The sequence below is a fragment of the Tiliqua scincoides genome, chromosome 1, assembly GCF_035046505.1.
Source record: "Tiliqua scincoides isolate rTilSci1 chromosome 1, rTilSci1.hap2, whole genome shotgun sequence".
Lineage (NCBI taxonomy): Eukaryota > Metazoa > Chordata > Lepidosauria > Squamata > Scincidae > Tiliqua > Tiliqua scincoides.
This window is the reverse complement of record NC_089821.1, coordinates 143,684,857-143,707,801: the sequence shown is the minus strand read 5'-3', so window position 1 is coordinate 143,707,801 and position 22,945 is coordinate 143,684,857. Positions and strand designations below refer to the sequence as shown.

Below are 22,945 nucleotides of genomic sequence, written 5' to 3'. Positions count from 1 at the left end.
TTCTTATGGATCAAATGGGGAGGGCCCAGGTTAAGCAAAACAAATTTTAAAGTTATAAATGAAATACCATGACAAGTTAGAATAACTCTTTAAAGACTGAAATGAGCTCAAATGAATTAATCTTTCTATTTTGACTCCCATCTCCCAATCTATCATTTCACAGTACAACAGTTGAGCAAAGAAAATAAAAACGTTTTTCTCTTCCACACACACACACACACACACGGATAATTAGCAAATGTCTTTACAATCAAATATCCATCAGTTACCTTTTACTTTCTAATTTTTCTAGTTCTTCTCGTTGCTGTCTCTCAAACTCTAATCTGTTTTTTTAAAAAGAAATATGAAATTTTAAAAAATGAATACTGATAAATGGTGACTGATGAATTATGTAATTTAATATGCTGAATAAATTACTAAAAAATGTTTCATATCAAATCTAATTTATAACCATAACATAGCAACACTAAACAAGATAAATGAATAATTAGCACTGCTACTACAAGTTAGATACATGCAGGTATAGCATTCAAAGAAACTGAGTTTCTCTACCTTAGACAGATTGGTCCTTTAACAGGGAAAAGACTGCCAGGAGGTAGAGAGAAACAAAGTCATCAGTTAAGAACTGACAGAAATTAAGATTGAAGAGAAAAGCAGCAAAAAGTAGTCTAATGCCAACAACCTCATTACAGAACATAATATATACAAAAACATATGCACATAGGATTGAATCCAAAGGAAGTTGAAGGCCTTTCTTATCATGCAAGGAGGTGTGGCTTTTGTATTATTTCTTGTTTAATTCACAGCAGAGAGATGAGATATTTGCAACCCTTTTTACTCAAAAGTAGACCCACTGCTTTCCATGGGTGTTATTAAAGTAATGGTGCACTAAATTGTAGCCTGGGAAGGAGGGTCCCATCCTGGTGTTTCCAAAAACAGACCTGCTTTGCAAGCATTTGCCAAGCAGAACCAGAACCAGGCTGCAGCAGAAGGAAGGAGATTAAAAGGTTAACTTTGGCTGGAATTTCCCAGTTGCTGTAGAAAGGATCTCTGGCCAGCCTGCCTGGTGCCTGCCTGCTGACTGATAAACTTGGCGCCTGCCTGCCGCTTGAGAAACGAAACTGTTCAGAGTTGAAAGGCTCTGCCCTCTGATTAACCTGGATATCAGGCGAAGTGAGAATTGGAGCTTGATTACTTGGCAGAAATTTCATGTACTATACGTGAGTATCTACGGTAGCTGCCTGAATGTGGGGTGGTGGTGGTTTATTTAGTTTACCCTGCTGCAGATTTTATGGTTTGTATTAATAAAAATGATCCTTAATCTCAAGCTTTTATCTGGTGTGCTTATTTCAGAGGTGCAAAGGTTAGTATTCTGCTTCTAGACATACTACATACTACATTCCTTACATTCCTTACTACATACTACATTCCTTACATTCCTTACACTTACTTGTGCGTTTCTTCAGAATAACCTCCTGTCGCCCTCTCAGAGCTAAAAGACTCTACCTGCCAACTAGCATGCATGCCAACTATGGATATATACGTGCAGCAGGACAGCTAAGGTACGTTACATTATTGATATCAGGGGGTTGCCAGCTGGAATGTACTCACCCTGGATTATACAGCATGACTGCTGAGAGGTTTTCACAAGATTTTGAAAGATCTGACATGGATAAACTGAAGGAAGAAAGCAGTCCACTCTAACAAGAGAGGAGAAGATTCAATTACTCCAAACCAATATTAAAATGTTTGCAGAGAGCTATTCAAACTTTTTCCATCCAACAAGATTAACGCTGATTGCGTAACTGTTAACGAGGACAAAATGTCTAATGCATTCAACAACATTTAATTCATTCTATTATTTACAAAATTTTCCATTCTCTAAACACTCAGGTAACTTCACCTTTCTTTTTTCCCTCAGTCTGGCTGCTTCCTTGGGATGATTGAACCGAAACATATTTGTTCTTCCAAGTAATATAACAGCACCTGGCGTGAGAATAGAATGCATAGTGTCAATGAGCACATAATCAGTCCAAAGGCACTAATTTGGCTATTCTGATTAAACATAATGATTTTACTCCCTCAAATAAAGAAACAGAAGTTAGTGATATTAGGTGAAGAGCTGCTATTATTTTAAAGGCGTACAAAAGCTTAGATTTCTTCACCACTACTCTAATATGCTTTCAATTTAAAACATAGCCGAAAGATATTGCAAAAAGGATTAAGAGCAACAGAGAGCAATTTATTGACAATAAACCTACTACAAGTATTTTTATGGCCCAATCCTACCCAGGCCAACCACCAGCAGAATACACGTTCCGCCAGCAGTGACTGCCTTAGGTCTCACAAGCTGAGGGAGCAGGCCTCTCATGCGCCAGTGGATTGTTGTGGGCCTACCAATGAAGGTAGAAGGAGGCAAGGATAGGTGGAACAGAGAGGCAATGGCGGGGAGAATCGGGTTCAGGAAGAGGGCAGGTTTGATGGCCACTGAATCCTAACCCCCTTCCTGAACCCAAACTCATAGCATGGGTCCGTGTGGACCTGCACCAGCAATTTCACCAGCAGAGGTCTGAGTACACCTGTCAGCACTGTGAAGGCTTACCCTCAGCTAAGGAAACATTGGTTCCCTTACCTGGAGGAGTATTTTTGGCTCTGCTGCATCAGCAGGGGGAGAGGACTGGGCTTTCATAAATCACACTATTTTCTTACACATGCGCTCAAGGATTTTTGAAGTGATCAAGTAGAATAGTTGACAGCACATGTTTCAGTCTCCATAACACAGCCTCGTAAAAGTTGAGGATCTTTCTGAAAGGTGCCAGTTGTTTCCAACTGATTGAAATCCACTCTCACACACACATAAATGTATATAGAACATGAAAAGGTTTCTTTTAAACTAAAAGCACTCTCTTTAAGCCGACTCTTAAAATTCTTAAAATTTCAAAATTTTGATATGCTTGTTGATTACTCTCTGGAAATCCTAAAATTTTGGTGGGTAAGGGACCCTAAACTTCTCTCAACATTAGCCATGCTGATTCTTCCACAGAAATACAGCTTGTTCTACCTGTTTTAATAGCTCAAGCCTTAATAATGCCACCTACCAATTTATCTGGTACAAATTTGGTTAAAGGATCCCTAGGATCCTTTCAGAAAAGTTGGTAAAATGTTACACTGGTGACATTCCAGTCCTTTTGTAAACATGCTGGTTTCTCCACTGGAACACAAAATTGGGTCTTGTCAGTGGCAACACCACAATTTTGCAATATTCTCCTCACACATACATGACAAGCTCCCTGTTCACTTGTATTTAAGCAGTTGTTGAAAACATTTATTTTGTAACTTAAGGTTTTATCTTCTGTCATTTTAATCAGTTTGACTGTGGGTTTGATTTCATACTACCGCTTTTAGATTTCTTTATATTTGTCTGTTTTATTTTGTTGTTTTCTTTGATATTACATTTGATACTTCGGTCTGTTTTACTAGGAAGAGCCATGATACAATACCTCAGATTTTAAAAAAACTAAACTGTCCACTAGCAGACAACAAAATGCTACATGCGACTATCTGGGCTTTCTTCAAATGAATTAGCTTTAGAAAGTAGAGAAACTCAGTGACAGTTGTCCCTCATTTACAAGAAGGTTATGTTCCAGAGTTAGCGAATAACGGTTGTGCTACAACTGTGCACAGTCAAAATTGCTTTGAAAATTTCATATCCGGAAAATACATGCCATCTCTTTAACAATTATGAAAGACAGGCAGGAATTGAAACCGATGGGGGGAACAGCAGTTTCATTCTCTGATCACGCACTCACTTTTCAGGCATGTATTAATAAGTGGAGTGGCAGGCAGAAATGCCTGCATGACTTAAGCTGCTGTTTATTTGTTTTGGTCTGCCAACTGTGTAAAGTCGAATTTGTGCAAGACACCTCCGCCCAAGACAAAAGGCAACTGCATTTAAATATTTCCTGCCTTCACAACTGGTGAATGCTTTCAGTCCCCATCATCTACTATTTATTATTAAAGTCACTTATGTAAGCAGTTTTCAGCATATAAATTAGAATATGCTCTAATGGTCTTCACAACGACCCCATGAGGAAGTTGATCCTGAAGTAAACTTCACCAAAATCCTTGGATACATAAAGATTAGAATGCCTGGTTACCAAGGAAGCAGGCGAGTATGCATTCTAAGAAATTCCAAAATGTATATACAAAATGCATACCCCAAGTGTAAAGGGGGTTACTGTGCAAATTGTGCGAGCTGACATGTTGTGTTAAGTCAAAAGTTATAAGGTTCTTCTTATTCACAAACAAAATGAGACTCATTGTTCTACACCAGTGGTTCTCAATCTCTTGTATAGAGTTTGAGAACCATTAAGTCTCTGCAGGGGTAGGGGGGGAAGGCAGAGGCGCTGGTGGGGACTGAGAGGCTTTTTCAACTCACCCCCCAAGCGCTGGCTTCCAAGGGGTGTGGGTAGCCCTGCGGAGCCCTCGGAATGAATCTGTTTCTCTCCAAGTTGTGGCAGGGGAGATCCTATTTCTCCCCTTCACCTTCTTTCTCTTCCTTATTTCTTTTTTTCCCCCCTCTAATCGTCACACTCCTGCTAGACAGGGAGGACATAACTGTTCTCCTAGAAGACGGGGCCGGTCTGGAGAACAGCAGATGCCGCTAGGGAGCAGCCTTCATTTGAGGACCAATCCTGACTCCCAAAGGGGAGGGGTTTCCCAAGAATAGAAATGCCAGCCTCACCCAGAGAAAATGCAATCGCGGCCCACTTCCAGGTTCATGATTGCAACCCGGAAGTGGGCAGAGATCACATTTTTTTGTGGCTGCGTGGCTCCCCACACCCCCAGGAGGCTGGCGCAAGGAGGGATATGTTGAAAAAAAAGCCACTCAGTCCCCACCAGCAGCATGATCCTGAGGATTGCACCACTGTCTTCCCCCTGCCCTGCCCCTTAAGAGGAAAGGAGCAGTGGTTCTTGGGTTGGTAGCTTGCAACCCACCAGTTTGAGAACCACTGTTCTACATAAGACACTTCCAGGCTTATGGGCAAGAGCCAATCAAGTAACCACTGCATGTTTTATCAAAGGCTTACTGCTTCTAGATTCAAAAGTCTGTGTAGGGAGCCAATGCAAAACTGTACAAAAGAATCAAAACAATTCTAGAAATCACTGGAAAATCCACTCTCTCTGGAGTCTTAAAGCATAGTCTATACTTTTGTTGAACTGTGTGTCTTTCACAAACAACAGCAGATGCCACCAAGTGAGTCAACATTTTACATTTTGCCTTGTATATTGGCACCCTTCAGTCTCAAAAGACTATGGTATTGCGCTCTGAAAGGTGGTTCTGGCACAGTGTCTAGTGTGGCTGAAAAAGCCAATCCGGGAGTGACAATCCCTTCCACACCGGGAGCAAGTGCAGTCTGTCCCTGGTCTGTCTCCCTGGCTATGGGCCTTCCTTCTTTGCCTCTTAGCCTCAGACTGTTGGCCAAGTGTCTCTTCAAACTGGGAAAGGCCATGCTGCACAGCCTGCCTCCAAGCGGGCTGCTCAGAAGCCAGGGTTTCCCACTTGTTGAGGTCCATTCCTAAGGCCTTCAGATCCCCCTTGCAGATGTCCTTGTATCACAGCTGTGGTCTACCTGTAGGGCGCTTTCCTTGCACGAGTTCACCATAGAGGAGATCCTTTGGGATCCGCCCATCATCCATTCTCATGACATGACCGAGCCATGAAGTCCATCATCCCACCTACTGTGGGAAGTGAAAGAATTTTGTCCCTGCAGCTCCAGTCATCTGTAGGACCTGTCACTATCATCAGTGCTTATGCACCGACTTTGTCATCTCCAGCAGAAGGCAAAGACAAATTCTATGATGATCTGGCCACCACTATCAAGAAGATCCCCGTAAAAGAGCCACTGTTCATCCTCGGCGATTTCAATGCTAGAGTTGGTGCTGATAACAGTTTGTGGCCCACTTGCTTAGGTCAGTTTGGCATTGGGAAGATGAACGAGAATGGCCAACGCCTGCTAGAGTTTTGCTGTCATCACGGTCTCTGTGTCAGCAACACGTTCTTCAACACAAAGCCCCTACATAGAGTCTCTTGGAGACACCCCCAAGATTTTGCCTTAATTAGTCTCAAATAGTTTTCCTGACTGGGCAAGATATAACAATGCTCTAGAGGAGGGGTGTCCAAAGTTTTTGTCAGGAGGGCCACATCAGCTCTCTGACACAGTGTCGGGGGCCGGGGAAAAAAAAAGAATTAATTTACATTAAAATTTGTATAAATTTATATAAGTTTACATAAATGAATATATTAAAGATGAACTTATATGAATGAATGAAGGTCTTGCAACAGCTCAAAGTCTATAAAAGGCCTTGCACAAAGCAAGGCTGGCCTTTCCTTTGTTGCCACTGCTGCATCACAGATGTGAAAGAGCAAGCAGTGGAGGGAGCTCTCATCCCACAGCTCACACAAGAGGTCAGACAGTCACCCTCACTCTGAGAGAATTTGTGTTGGGCCAGTGCGGGCTTCAACAAATTTCTGGAGGGCCAGAGGCTCATTGGAGACTGGGGGCTCCCTGAGGGCCGCACTGAGAGGCCTCGAGGGCTGGAAGTGGCCCCCAGGCCAGGGTTTGGGCACCCCTGCTCTAGAGGTTCCAGTTACAAACTAGACCCCATTCTGCAAATATCATGAAATACCATGTGTATGTGAAAGACTGCAATCTACATAATTCTGCAGAGCAAGAAGCTGTTGAAAAGGAAGCATTATTCATCTTTTTAGAGATGAAGAGTGAAATACCGTTTACAAGTAGGTTGAAAAGCTTCCTCTGTGATGTCAAAACAAAGTGTAGCCACGCTACCAGTTAAGTATTTTGAGTGCAATATCTTTTGTCAATTCTAATCACTCCATTTGAGTTTCCAGCAATTCCAACATTTCTAGCAATTTTCTAGCTGGAACAGGATATCAATTTTTTTTGACGCTACAGCTTATGGATAAGGTAAATGCCATACAAAGACTCTCTCAGTGCAATGTGGCCTAGAACAATTTTCCACAAATACTTTCATCTCAAGTTCTTTTTTTGACAGTTGTTGCCCAGTTCGCTATGGAAATTAAAATGAAATATAGGTTGTAAAACAAATATACTTTGCAGGCTGTGACAAATCATCCCTTGGAAAGGCAGAACCCAGTGTTTTCTTTCAATTTAAAATTATGCTAACATTGCCGATTGCACTTTATCGCAGTCTAATCTTAAAGAAGATTTACTGTTCATAAAACTTTATGCTGTAAAGCCATTTCAGTACTATCACTGTAATTTATGCGATGCAGCAGGTTGGCCTTCCTTTCAATCAGTATATTTTTTATGAAACTATACTGAAGGGGGTCCCAGCTGGTTATGATTCCATCAACTAACACAATAAAAGAGTTTCTCTTTTAACTCTTTCATAGGCTGCACTAATTTCCAAAGCGCTTCTTTCTCATCTTTGTGCCAGCCTGAAAGTTAAATTTACTATTTTCATTTTTTTAAAGCTCCAAGAAAGATTTAAGTATCCCAACTCAACTATTCAGAAGCAATGACAAAAAGCAGTTCTAAATGACACATTTATATTCCAATCCTATAAAGATTCACATACATGATTCCCCAAGCATATAGGGAGTCTCAGACTTTTCAACTGAAGCCCAATGGTTTTTTTAGGAACAAGACTTGGCTGTCGTGTTTTCGTATTCTGTAGTATTCTACAGAGAAGAAAATAAATTCTTAAGACTTAACAGCTTGAGAGAAAAGACTGTACCAATGTACAGATGTCAATGATGGAATTAATAGTACTTCCACATCTCCTTAAAAGGTAATTCAAAATGAAATATTTCCTCCTCCAATTATGGTCAGCTATAAACAACAAAAAAGGGCTAAATTTTACCTCTTATCTCTCTTCTGTTACTGTTTTACATAGGAGGCACACACAGTGACCTGGCGGAAGCATCATGGGTCAGTCTGGACAAATGCGAAACCACGGGTTGGCACTATGTGAATAAACCCTGTCTACCTCTCTTGAAGAACTGGTTCTCCAATTTCCTCTTTCACAAATTTAGTAGCAAACTGCAGTTTGTCATTATATTCAAATCAGGTAAGCTATGAAATAAACCAGGAACTAGCAAATCTTAATACAGAACAAGATGAACTCTAGAAGCCTAATCCAAAGTATACCTTGAGATGCAAATCCCACTGAATTAAATGAGTTAACTCCATAATAAGCATTTTAAGGATTACAATCTACAAGTTTAATTACTGACCTAGTTGGTTTCTGGCTATATTTTACTGAATAAGAAGCAGAATGAAGGTGCACGTTTATGTTAGATGATGCCAATGTACTGTGGAAATTTTGCATTTAATTATGCTGAATCAAAAGGCACATTAACACCAACTCACAAATATGTGCAGTTAATTTGGACCAAGAAGTGGTAATTAATTACAAGGTGTACTCCCCACAAATCCCTTGGAAGAGTCTTAAACTATTAACACATTTCAAATGAATAGTAATTTAAAATGAAAGGACACAGTAAAGCACATAAACAGCTAATCAGAAATACCTGAAAGCAGATATTTAAAGGTGCTGTGATTCCAGACTGTAAGATTAAACACTGTTCAATAAACAGTGCTAAAACATGCATATTAAAGGCTAGAATTAACACTTTTCAGCTTGCGAACTGTGATTTGGTGTACATATAGCTGCCATCTGCCTACATTTAATTTCATAGGCTCTAATGTTTTCTTATAAAGTGCAGACTCTCAAATTCAAGCATATGAAGTCATGTGGCTGAAAAAGGTGCTTTGAGCCTCTGCAATTTAATATATACAAAACAAAGGGGAGTTTAGCAGATAAAGTTAATGGTATTCCTTCTGATCCCATACTTCACAACCCTGAGAGAGCAACACAAGGAAAAACATGGTGAAAACAGAAGGATGTCCTGGAAGGTGTGAGAACTCAGACAACAATTTAAGTATGCAGCCTAAATGGGCATAACCCACCATGGATTTTGAACCTCCATGGATGCCAAGAACTGTACATATTGCAACATTAGTGTAGGAGAGCTAAAAACATTAAAGGTTTAAACAACAATTCATTATTCTAAAGAGAATAAGAACAGAAGAGGGAAAGTTATGTCTAGTAATACAACAGGGTTCAATATAATTGTAAAAGGGAAGAAAACAAATGCCCATGTTTTCTTCTTGAGAAATACCTTGATTGAGTTGTGTGGCCTCTGTGATCTGAATTCCATTTACCGAACATTGTGCTCCACTGAGTGGTATTAAATTAACGGCTCCATTCAAATGATCAAAAATGCAGTGTTCACTCTCCAAATCAAGGCCATGAAGGACTACAATGCACAGAAAAAGATGTTTCTGTTATAGTATGCTTAGCACTTTTATCTCCCCTCTGGTTTTATCCCATAACTCCAATTAAATGACTCCTACTTTTTTCCCCACATCTTGCACTACTCTGTGTGTAAATATATCTATCTGCAAGCACACAGAGAAAGTCCACCTTCTAATAAAAAGCACAAGTACGGCAAGTAAACAACTTCATGGGGAAGCCTATCTGTACAAAAGCATGTTAAAACTGTTATGAATGTAAGAATGCATGCATTTTCTCTGAAGCTTACAGTAATTACAAACATTAAACATGAAAGTAAACATTCAGCAGTGAAACTGAGGACACTTCTCGTGCTACTATTAAAAAGACACATAATTGTTTCAAGATGTATAAAAGATGTAATGCTCAAGTGGTAGTACATCCATTGTTTTTGGAAGAAAGCAACACTAACTTCAGAGCCACTTCTGTAATCTTGGTCTAAATGTCTTCTCAGAAGTAAATGTCCATTACTTATCTGTCTCTAGGGTACACTACTGTCATAGCATTGACAATCATTTAATAGAAAGTGTCCACAAGCAGCCTCAAACTCTGGTTATGTATAAGCCATGTTAACATTAACCAGAGTCAGTGTTCTCCTCAGGAATTGAAGTTTGGGGTGGGAACATGTTGATTTACCAGGGCATTACAAGTGGAGGGTGGAGATCCCTCCCTTTGGTTTTATAGTATAAATTTAAAAGTACTGCACAATCATTTTATGAGATTTAACTTATGTTTTCATAATCATACAAACTGAAAAGAGCTGTATCTACATCCTTCTTGGTTTCTTGTTGCAATTTCACACAATCACCAGAGATTATAATTCTGCAACTCCCAAGAGTATGCTAGGAACTTTTAAGAAGAGCATGAGAAATGCCCCTCAACCTTTAAGAACGTGATTCAGATCTACCCAAAAGAGAATGGCAATATTTTTACCAATATCCTGTTCTGTCACAGCATCTTCTCTGCCAACATGTGTTTGACCCTCCTGCAGAGAAAAGGCGAGTTATTACAGTAAAAAAACAGAATTAACAGCGCAATCTTAACCCCCAGGTTAGGCCAGCACAAGTCACTTGTGCCAACTTGCGGTGTGTGACGAATTTGCCATAAGGCATGTTTGCACCGACTTTAGAGTCAGGGAGTCCAGCGCAAGGATCCAAGTCTGGCTGGATAAGTTTGCGTTGACTGAGCTTGGCCAACACAGAGGTCAGGGGGAGGGCAGGAGGAGGCATTTCGGGGTGGGAGAGGATGGGCAGCAGGCGTTTCTGGGGGTGGGTAGGCAGGGAGGAGGAGGCAGGGCAGATCAGCCCCTGGCTTTTCCATTGTACTCAGATTTGTGCCACCTCTTGAAGTTGCCCAGATCCAAGTAAACCCATTGGGGCCAGTGCAGCACAACACGGGGTAAGGTGAAAGTTTTCTCCTTGCCTCGGCTTGCGCTTATTCTGTCCTCAGCTTGCGCTGGATGCAGCACAGTCCCGCCGGCCTGCCTGCTACAGCGCAAGTTAGGATTGCACCCTAAACCACACAGATAATCTGTCATAATAAAATAATGGTTAAATGAATGGCATTAAAATGGATAATGATTAGAAATTCAATAAAGTTCTTTCATCCATTAGCAATTTTAATTGCTATTCTTTTAATAAACTTATTATGTTAGTCACTTCCTTTTAAGTTCCATGCTTACTGGGCTTACTGCGCACTTTGCAAGTTTCTGAGTTATATCAATTCACATCTACAACAAAATGAATGGAAAGTCAATAATCCTGAAGACGAATGTCGTTCGTCTGTCATGGATCCTTCAGACAGATCAGACAAATATAGATAGTAGCTGACTGATACTTTAACACTAAACAAATTAGGGAACCTAATAGCTGATGTCACATTATTGCAAAGTAGTGACTGATGCTTGGCTTATTTACAGCAAATTAACACTACAATTAAAGCTGTCCACTTGAACTGAAGGCAGATAAATACCGAATTACCTTCAAGTGATACAGGATGATACCGGTACTCAGAAGATCATCATCAATACCTATTAAGTGAGGAAGTTCAGAATCTAACACCACACCAATTCCTTCTTTCCTCAGAGCTAAGGTTTGTTCCTGCAAAAACAACAAAGTTCAATGCTCACATACACAAACAATTTCTGCACTGAAATTTACCGTTATCTTATCTCTCTTCTTCATCTGAGTGTTGCATTTGCTTTAACTAAAAATGCAATGAGCAAGATGGTGAGAGAAAACCGGAAAAGGTTCAATGATTCAGATGTTAAAGCAGCCATTTTCAACCACTGTGTCATGCCACACTGGTGTGCCACTGATGGTCTGCAGGTGCGCCACGGGAGTTTGAGGAGATCATTGTTAGTAGGGCCACTGGGGGAGGAGAGTCAGTGCGGTGTGCCTTGTCAATTGTCAAAAAACCGAGGGTGTGCCTTGACAATTTTAGTGCCTTATCAGTGTGCTGTGTGATGAAAAAGGTTGTAAATTGCTGTGTTAGAGACATGAAGAATGGTCTGAGTTTGGGTTGCACTCTTCCTCAAAGAAGTTCAGAGTGGTATATATGGCTCTCCCTCAACCCACAGTATCTTCCTCTGTAGCCTTCACCAGCTAGGTCTGCAATATACCATGGAGAAAAGTAGGTGATAGTATTTTCGCCATTCTTCCTCTGCTACAAGCCACTGGAGTTGCAGCCACTAACTTTTCTCCCTATGCACCATGGACTTAGTGGGTAGACCAACTAAGAGAGGAGAGTAGGAAAATCCTAGAGCTCACTGTTGCTTGGCTCACCACTTGGTCTACAGAATGCCAGCGCAATGGAGAGGGGAGAAGGAATTAAAAAAACATTCTCTACACCTGGGAGGAAATGTGCTTGAGTGGGTGGAGAATGGAGTGCAGGTGGGAAGATTCCAGCAAACAATTCCTAAATTCACCTCTTACTTTAGGCAGACCTCCCTTCCCCCATGTCTCCTCCAATTCCGTGAGACCATCAGCATCTCAAATTCTCAGCTGGACTTATTTCCTTACTGTATAAAAGAAGATATCTTGAAGAGTAAAGAAAATTTTCCTATCTTCATGGAGGAACCTGAAATGAATTCATAATGCTCACGATTCAAGCTATTTTCATGTTGCCTCCCAACAATGTAAAATGTAAATGCACAAAAATATTGACTGTATCTCAGTTGGAAGACATATGTAATCCACATACCCTATTTCCATCAATCCTATTTCCATATCCTGAAGATATTACTCAGGACCCAATCCTATGCTGCCCTGGCGCCCAATACCTTTCTTAGCAAAACATGCTGCCAAGACAAGCAGAGGCACACAAATCCTGCACTGGCTCTTTCAAAACGGCAATGTCTGCTTTGAAAGAGGCTCAAACAGTTAGACCTGTTTGTATGATGCCATAAGAGCACCAAAATGAGGGGGTGCATGAACGTGTGCATGCTTGCTTGCTTGCAGAGGGCAGAACGGTCGATAAAACTCTCTCCTCCAGCCTCTCACTAATACCAATGCTAATGTATAATATTTCTGGAAGATATCTTTGGTCGACACTTCCATCCAATGAAAACTGCAGTCCTCCAAATTAAATTCCCAAATCAAGAAGGAATAAGCTAGAACAATACATACTCTCTCTGTGAGCACACATGCACAATACACATATTAGACACAGTACACCAGTGGTTTCTAACCTTTAGGAGCCCGTGGGCCACTGAGGCAAAAATTGGAATTGTCAGGGACCACAAGAGAAAACTAGGGCCTCCAAGAGAAATTTTATCACGGGTACCAAGTTTCTTTTGGGCCCCTTCCCAAAGGGGGAGGGGAGGGGTTGAAAGAGTGGGGGAGGGTGGCAACAGGGGTGGGCAGAACAGAGGTGGGGAGGGATAAAACAGGACAGGACAAGAGTAGCAACAGCAGGAAGAGACTTTGGAGCCCAGATCTACCAGGCTTCCCAATGTGGAGCCCACGCAGTGCCAGCAGCTAGATATACTAATAACAGAAAAAAACACACTCCTAGGCCTCTCTAAAATCTTTTAAATATAGAAAATTGTTGCAGAAAGTTATCATCATATTTAGGTTCACACAAGAATGGAAAGTGTCCTGTGTGTACAAAAACTTACTTCTGTAGCAGCTGTAGTCCCACAGCTGTGACCCTGAGCTCCTATATACTTCTTCAAGGTTAAGCAAAGTCACAAGCCAAAGAGCTACTGTAGCTGGCCAATTTCCTCCCAGACTTGACACTGTGTTGTCACATATGCATTCCTCGGCCCAACAGATATGGCTTGCGGCAATTGCTACCACCGTGCACCTAGGATCCCACACGGGCAGAAAGTCCAGCTGAGATAGGAAAATATAAGATCCCAGAAAATTTCTGGTCCCCTTCCTTTGGTTCCTGGGACCCCTTTTTGACCCTGGGACTAGGTACAAATTGCCCCCATACCCCCTCACATGGGCCCTGCATGTAACTCCTGCCACTTAACACAAAAAGTACAATTAGATTTGTAACAGAGAAGATTTATTAGAGATTGAGTAGATTTATTATTTATAGAGAAGATTTGTGGGTTGCTGCTTTTATTGCTGGTTGCAACTGTGGGCAATTCATTCTCCACCTTCTCTGGTGGTCTGTGGGGGACCACGCTGGAAGTGAACAAAGTCAATCTTTTTTTTCCTGAGACTTCACGAACCACTTCTCAGGGTTCTCACAGACCACCTGTGGTCCACAGGTTGGGAACTAGTGCAGTACACAAACTAGAATAAGATTCTTCAAACAAATATGCTGATCTCTGTAATACAAACCAGGTAAAGTACAGGCTCTACTGAACTATCCTTTCCCTGTCCTGCTCCAGTTAAGCGGCAGAGGAAATTACTAAATTAAAACTACAGGATATGGAATTAAAAAATTTTTTTAAATCCTCCCATGAATGAAAAACACTTTTAGGCAGAAGTAACTATTCTTTGTCTGTCCCCCAAACTAGTGATTATCTTTATTCATTTCTTGCAATTTCTACCCATCTCCCAAGACAAATTTGGGAATTCAATATGTACAAATATAGTATTTTTTTAAAAAAAATCACATAAAAGCTAAATATTTTTAAACTAATGGTCTTTATTAACTTAAAATGCCGCACACAATAAAGGATCTATCCTGAGGATATAAGCAGACAATAAGTTAACTTGGAACAAGGTTTATACCAACCAAACACCACAAAATACTCTGAGCTTTTTGGCAAGTACTTTCCAAAGAAGTGAGATTAGTAATTACTTCAGGGTTTTTAGCTGAAAACTGGAAACACTGAAGGACAATCACAAGGAAGAGCCTAAATTCAAACAAGCAGACGGAATTTCCATTGAAATCTGCCTCGGTTTGGCAAAATGAACTAAAAATGAGTTTACCCTGCGGTTTTATATACAATTAGTTCAGTTTTAAGAAATTAAGCCAAGCTAGATTGTTGTGTTAATTTGAATGATTTAGATGAAAGTAACAGCAGGCCATGCAACAAAGCAGTTTCCTACATGCTGTAAAATTTTAGCTACCTATAATTTAGCTTGTTTGGTTTTATGGCTGCCTGGTAATGTGCAGCTAATAGAGATGGATTTACAATTTAACAGATTACAAATAGATGAAAATGTTACAAGTTCTTTCAGCAAAACTCTAATATGGGTACTGTCTTTACCAGTAACTTTTTCTGATAACAGAATCGAGGATTTTACAGATATAGCTATATTATATCATTAGCACAATAAATAAAAATCTTAAAATGTAATCGAACATAGTAGGATCAAATCAGATACATGCCACAAAGAAACAACAGGAAGATAACTTCACTACTGTGGAATATTATGTCAGAATCTTTGTTATTAAAAGCATGGCTACATTAATCAGTTGTGGAAGTTAACATCAAAGTCACCATTCAGCACATAGTTAAGTTATACTGATTTCAACTAGACATAAATGAACTATATATGGAAATGCCAGGGAAATAATGGCCAGAAAGTTATATTTTTGTGAAAATAAGCCTTATATAAAAACTTTGTACATCCTGACTATGATAGAGATAATATGAGGGCAGGAGTAGCCCAAGTATGCCTGAAATGTAGGACTGGCCACCACCCCTCTTTCAGAGTGTGCACACAAATGGTATGCTGTAACCCCCCCCCCCCCATTGCCTTCCAGGATGGAGAATACTCTGGAAGGCATGGCAATAGTTGAAGCTTATGGCAGCTTAGCTATCATCATTCCTTCCCTTCCCAAACTGCTCTCAGGGTTCTGGAGAACCACTGTAGGGAGGGGTTATGAGATGGTGGGAGCCTACCCCACTGGTGGCAGAACCTTAAACAACTGCTTCCATCCCTTCAAGCCTGGAGAGCAACTTGGATGGAGGGGCAGCAGAGTTGAAACTCCTGGTGGCTCCTGAAAACTGGTGACCAATAGGGAAGAGGGGACAATTTGATACTGGACAAGCAACTGGGGAAGTGGCTAGGAAAGGAAGCATTCAGGCATGAAATGGTAGGTCTCCCGTCTATCTGCCACCTCACTCACACCAATCACCTTAAGTCAGTGTTTTTCAAACTCGGGACCCACTAGGTGGGTTGTAAGCCAATTTCAGGTAGGTCCCCATTCATTTCAATATGTTATTATTTTTAATATATTAGACTTGATGCTATCATGGTATCATGATATCATGGCATTTGGGAAAATATTACAGATCTGTACTTTTAGCAGGTTGCTATGTATATGCTTTTAACAATGATAGTCAATGTGGCTTACTCCCAGGTAAGTGTGGATAGGATTGCAAACCTGTGGATGTTTGGGGAATATTTTATAAACAGATCAGCAACTGGTTGGGAGGTGGCTTCTTCTTTAAATAAATTTTTAAACATATTTATTGTAAACTTTTAATCTATTCGATTTGATTTTGTTATATGGGGGCGTTAAAATTTTCCTGTTTGATTATGTCACTCCTGGCCGTGACATCACTTCCTGGTTAATGACATCACTTCTAGTGGGTCCCAACAGATTGTCATTTTTAAAAAGCGGGTCCTAGTGCCAAAACGTTTGAGAACCACTGCCTTAAGTAGTTACTTTACTCTGCCTCATGGATAGGCCTGTCCTGTTTGGGGAAGGGGAGGAACAGCAAGACTGATGAACTTCCTGAAACTTGTCCAATTCTATTTTCTTTTCCAATATAACGAGAATACCAACATTTCAGTTCAATGCAAGAAGAGGGAAAGAGTAAAATCTCAGAATAGATCATTTCTATACAGTTTTAATAGTTCCAAAGTATTAAACAATTAAGACATTTTAACACTAATATTGTGCAGAAATAAAAACTCACAGTATAAGTTCAGTCAGTTGATGAAGTAATTTAACATTTTCTTGAAGAAGTAAATCAGCTCATTTTCACCAGTTCATATTTCAGTGACATTATGTTTAACTTGTGAGTTATTGGAAGCTAATATAAAAAAATTAGAATGATCCAAAGGTCAAAACGCAGCCAAAAAAAGCAGCACGCTCATGTTGGTCTCAAGTAGAAAGATCAAGCGTTTTCACAAAGACAGATGAAATGGCCTTTAAAAACCTATCCGTTTGATTTTGTGTACCCATAACATAAAATAATTGCTGCTCTTGCTCTCTCAAATGTCATAGGTAATTGGCTTTGGTCAAAACTATGGATTTTGCTGATGCCTTTTATATTTCTTTAAGTATGTAAATTCTTTTTCACATTTCAAAACTCTTTAAGACAATCAGACTCAGTAAGTTATATTACTGATGTAATAATAACAAATACAAAACATCCTCATTCAGCATTATCGGTTATATCATATTCCCACTTTATTAGAAAACTATGCAGAACATGCTTGTTTAATGTCGAATATTTGTTATTTTAGTGAAATTGTAAGCTGCCTTAGGATTCTGAGCACTGGCGCAGAGCACCAGCGCTGGGTGTCGTAAACGTGCCGTAAAGCATGTTTATGGCACCCAGAGTGTAAAGCAGTGGATCTCAAACTTTGAGGGAGTTTTACTCTCTCAGTAAGTCTTCGCAGGGAGGGGCAAGGGCAGGGAAGTGATCCCCAGGATTGCATTCCTAAAGGGGGGGGTGCTTTCACTTACTTGTGGTCAATGAGGGCTGCTGGAGGCGTGGGGGGCCCAGCACAGCCCTCTGCAGGGCTCCCTAAGGCTTGGAATCTTGAAACGGAATGATCACAAAGCATTTCAAGATTCCAAGCCTCAGGGAGCCCTGTGGAGGGCTGTGCTGGGCTCTTCTCACCTCCTGCAGCCCTCACTGAGACAAGTGAATGAATGACCCCCTTCATCCCCCTTAGGGATGTGATCCTGGGGATTGTTTCCCTGCCTCTCCTCTTCCCCCGCCCCTTAAAGACACGGGGTAAGTGTTACTACACGATTTGGTGGGTCACAACCCACCAGTTTGAGAACCACTGGTATAAGGAGCAGCAGTGCTGTCCTGGCACATTAGTGCTGGACGAATGCCACCTGGACCAAAGGAACAGCTTCAGGTGGTGGTGAGGTCTTTCGGAGCAGGGGGGAAGTGTTTCAGGGCGGGGGAGGGTGGGCTCTACTGGATTTTATTCCCTCTGTCAGGCTACAAAGCCTGCCATGGAGATTCTTAAGTCTGCACCAGCAAAATAGCCAGCGCATACTTGAGAAGCCCCATTGTGTGGCCTAGGGCTTTTCCCAGGGGAAGGGTACAAAAGTCCCTTTCCCCCGAGGAGACCTCTGAAGGCATCAGCGATACCGCTGGATACAGTGGTAGCCATTCTGGTGTCGCTGTACCCAGTGGCACTGCTGGGGACAGGCTTAGGCTGCTCAGGACCTCATAAATTGAAGTTAAAAGGTGGCCTATAAATATTTTAATAGATAACTTACGTTTAAACCCATCTTCCTATGTTCTAGGAGTGTATAATATTATAAATTTGCTAAATAATCTCAAATATTGTGATCACTGCACTTTTGCATCAGCAAGAACATATTAGTGAGAATCTGTAAAGGCAGAGTCTTTTACTTTCATGAACTAAACTTACGGCCAAGATGCCAGAGTAACAACCATTTAGCCATCCCTTTAGTTATAAGCTGAAATTTTGATGATGCTGTAGATCAGCAAAAATCAGAAAATGGTCAAAGTTCTCTGCCACTCAAGAACTCTTCAGAACACAAGGATATTCATGAGACATGAACAAATATTGAAGAAACACAAATTATTTTATATAATGATTCAGCAAGGCAGATCAATCCATATATTCAAAGTACCTCTGAACAAATTCAAAATAAGGGCTGCCCCTAAATCTACTTCTCTTTCATCTTGTGTTACACCACCACCAATATTATGGATATACAGAATTTGGCAACATTCACAAATTCACTGCAGTCCAAAAATGCCTGGATAAATGCAGGTCCATCATACTCCATATAAACTTCACCACCTCTATGCTAGAAACATAATCACAGTCAGACTTATTTCAGGATAAAGACCATGAAAATTATAGTTCCTAAATTCACCAGGTAGTTCCAATTGTGTATACCAAGTCCTAAAAGACATAATTACAAGGTTTTCTTGCTCTTTTGTTACAGATGATGGCAATGAGTACGATAAACATGGACACCATTTTGCAGCCATTGAATGACAGCCATAGAAAGAGAATAAAAGGCAACGAAGAGCATTAGCTACAGCAACAGTCAAAATCCTAGCGAAAAGTACAGAAAAGACCCAAAGGCTAGGAACAAAGATCTGAATGTGAGAATTCAACAAATATCTACTGAGATCTACTGAGTTTTCATTCATAAAACTAGCAATAAAAATAAGTGAATAAAAACACACTCTAACATCAAAAATATTCTAAAGATTATTACTGAAATTGTGCCTAAGTGAGAATTGACTTGATCCTAAACACCTTTAATCGGGCTACTTAAGAAAGATATAAAAATCTGATGAATTCAATAGCATCTAGGTAGGACTGATAACATAATTAATGCAAAAACTTGTTGTAAGGAAGTTACTCTGACAATATTTTTGTTGAAGTGATAACATGCCCATTAATCAGGAAGAAACTGAACACATGGCTGCCCACCACAAATACGTATTCAACATAGTTCTGTAAAAGGTCACCTGGGCTATACTTAAAACAAAATAGGTTAACTACCCTACTTATGAATCCCTATTCAGCATGCAATCTAAGCTGCAGTCAGTATTCAGAAATCTCTCAAGGAACAGAGTGGAGAGGACTCTGTTTTGGCACTTATTCTATCACTTATTCTCCAAGTTGTGAAAAAAATTATATAAAAGTTTCCCCAAGTCTAAAAATGTACAATATAAAATGTGCCTACGAACACATCCAAGTAAACTCTAGAACAGTGGTTCTCAAACTGTGGGTCCAGGACCCACCAGTGGGTTATGACCCAATTTTTGATGGTTTGTGAAGCTTGACAGGACAGATTAGTCAATGTGCATCAAGGGTTACACAAGCTGCTACTTGGGGGCAGGGAGTACTGCTGCTCAATCACCATTATCGCCACATCCCTCTGCATTTATAAATCAGGCAGCAGCCTATAGGACTACTAAAAAGTTTGAGAACCACCGCTCTAGAAAATTCTTCTCTCTGCCTGATGGCAAAGACAATTAATAATATTTACCCTTCCTTCACTAAGCAGGTTGCCCCACGTTTTCCATCACAGCATCCTGGCCCAAGGTCATCCAACTCCATGACTAAGGATTTGAACTCTACTCTGCCCAGCTCAAATTCAAGACAACACACACTAAACCACACTTGCTTTCCCTCTGGCAACAATCCTCCATTCCTCAGATTACTGACTTCCATGTGCACTTAAGCACTACACTATTTATTAGAAGAAATTATATTCAAAAGACAGAGAGAGAGCGCGCGCGCGCTAAGAACAGGTTCCCTGGCCATATTTTCTATTGTCTCGCAATGTTTTAGGTCATACTACTCTCATCAATCAAGAAAATCCATTAAAGATTGAACAAGTAACTAAATAAGAACAGAAAACACACATTGTGCTGTTGTAAATAGCATACTGTGAAAATACAGGTGGTGCCAAACGGCCCACACAGACTCAACAGGCCTCCAAAACGAACGCCAATTAACAGGCAGATGTAGCATGCAGCTCTGTCCAAATAACCAACAACTGGAAGTTAAAATGATATGCAGTTAATGATGCCACTCTTTTCTGGGGGAGTGGGGATTACTGTTCCATTATAGATCTTATAGAGCCTCTTATGAATTGTTTGCTAACTGCTAACAAACATCAATATTTGTACTGCTGACATTCAGAAGGAGTTATCATCCCACACTCATGAACTGTGGTATAATTAAGTTTTCCACATTTCCCATTACAAATCCTTAACAGATACAAACGGTTTTGCAGAAAACATGTCCTTGTTAGTGAAATTATTATTATTAATAACAGTATTTATACATCCTTTTTCAGCAAAAAAGTTCACAAAGCAGTTTACAGAGAAAATCAAATAAACTAATGGCTCCCTGTCTAAAAGGGTTCACAATGCAAAAAGATGCAGAGGAACCCCAGCAAACAGCCCCTAAAAAAGATACTGTGCAGAAGTGAAAAGGGACAGTTACTCTTCTCCTGCTAAATATAAAAGGTCCCTTGAAAAAGTGCTTCTTAACCAGTTAGTAGAGAAATGGACTAAGTTGTCTTTTCAATATAATCTGCATTTACATAGGAAAAGCACCCATTCCTTTCAACAGCAATGATCTCCCTGCATAAATGCAACAAGCTTCCCAAAATCTGAAGTCTGCAAAAGGAAGAGTATCAGAACAGAGAATGTAAGAAAACAGCAGCTAAGCTGGAAGGAACCCATTTTCCTAATGCACATTTGTTCTTCTTCAGGTCTTTAATACTTTGTTGAAGCATATCACAAGAGAGGTTTTCAGTACTAATATACTGGAAGACATAATGACCTGCAACCTAACAAATCAGAACACTGACAAAAGATTAAAAACACACACACTAATAAAACCATGAATACTTATTTTGTTTTAATGGGGAGTAAGGAGAAACAAATTCACTCTCTGTCTGTAAAAATGAGACCTATAAACATTAAATGCCTAAGTGAGCCCAAACTCAGTTCGGAGGGGGCAAACTGACACTGGTTGGGGCTATGTGCAAAAGGACATTTATTATTTTTGAGGTGATTTTGTTTCTAGTGTTTTCATGTAATGGAAATTTTGTTTATTAGAAGTTTTCTACCCCATTTTTCTCCTCAGTAGAGGCCTAAAAAGAGGCTCACAACAGCAAATTAAACCATCCATAAAAACACTAACAGCAGCAGCAAAAACTTAAAAGTCTCTCTCTCTCTCTCTCTCCACTAAAAATTTTCAAAGGAGGTTGGAAAATGCTTGTTGAAAAAGCAGTGTCTTCAGCATCTGCCAGAATACAAGCAGGGAGGGAGCCAACTTACCTCATGTGGCAGGGGGTTCCACAGAGAAGGTGTCTGCACAAAGAAAGCAGCCTTCTCATGTGTCACCACCAACTGAAGTTTGGAAGACAATGGAACACACACTGAGAGCCTCACCAGAAGGGGCGGACAGACTCGCATGGAAGAAGGCAATCCTTCAGGTAGCCTGGTCCAAAACTATTTAGGGCTTTGAAAGATAACCTTGAATCATGCCCAGAAATGTACTGGAAGCCAGTTAAGCTGAATCAAAGGTGCCACACGATCACAACATCTATCATCTGCCAGAACCCTAGGAGTTAAATCTTGCACCAACTTAAGCTTCCAAAAGGTCGTATGCAGCTTCAATTAAAATGTATTGCTGTGCCTCAAATGTGAAGTAAATAAGGTGTAGGTAACTATGGACAGGTTCAAGTCAGTCAGAACAGAATACAGTTAACATACTAGTCAAAACTGGACAAAAGCACCACCTGAACATCCAAGTGCACTCCCAAACTATGTTCTTGATTCCTTAAGAAGGGGTTCTTAACTTGGAGTCCATGGACAGGCTTCAGGGGATCTGTGAACCAGATGCAAAAAAGAGTGGGCATGTGTATGCGGATTGTTCTGGGAAAGGGGTCCACCGTTTTCATCAGATTCTCAAAGCGGTCCGTGACCACAAAAAAGGTTAAGAACCACCACCAGAAGAGGAGTACAGCCCCATCCATAACAGGCCATCCCACTACCACCAAATCAGCAGATCTCTTGACCACGGGAAATTCCATGTCGTCCAGAGTTAATTTCAGCTTGTTTGCCCACATTCAGCCCTTCACTGACCCACCAAATCAGGATATCTACACAGAAAAGAAAATTAAAGATGTCTTTTCCTGCCATCATCCCAATACTTGAAAGAGGCACCTATACTGGTTTTTGAGAATGTGCAAATATTTACATTTGACAATCCATCAAAAATATTTGGTTCTCAGAGGCATCGGCATATGAATGATACAAGGTAGGACTATATCCCTAGGTCACTGAAAAAGTTTTTCACATTCCCATGAGAGAAAAACAAAAAGTCAAATCCATATAAGCTTAAAAAACTAAGTTTATGTACTTTCA

The 22,945-nt window shown here is 40.4% G+C and overlaps 1 protein-coding gene across 2 annotated transcripts in view; it reads right to left on the bottom strand.

Moving 5' to 3' along the window:
• KIF16B (kinesin family member 16B) overlaps nucleotides 1–22,945 on the bottom strand; it is a 134,487-nt gene that overhangs the window by 72,774 nt on the left and 38,768 nt on the right. Inside the window, exons 13-19 of one of the 2 annotated variants that reach the window (XM_066609447.1) lie at nucleotides 11,382–11,501; nucleotides 10,336–10,387; nucleotides 9,230–9,367; nucleotides 1,904–1,986; nucleotides 1,612–1,700; nucleotides 553–585; nucleotides 270–323 (exon numbers count right to left, since the gene is read on the bottom strand). In XM_066609447.1, the coding sequence (XP_066465544.1) occupies nucleotides 270–323; nucleotides 553–585; nucleotides 1,612–1,700; nucleotides 1,904–1,986; nucleotides 9,230–9,367; nucleotides 10,336–10,387; nucleotides 11,382–11,501 (569 nt within the window). The remainder of the gene's footprint in view (nucleotides 1–269; nucleotides 324–552; nucleotides 586–1,611; nucleotides 1,701–1,903; nucleotides 1,987–9,229; nucleotides 9,368–10,335; nucleotides 10,388–11,381; nucleotides 11,502–22,945) is intronic. The other variant, XM_066609493.1, reaches the window with a different exon arrangement.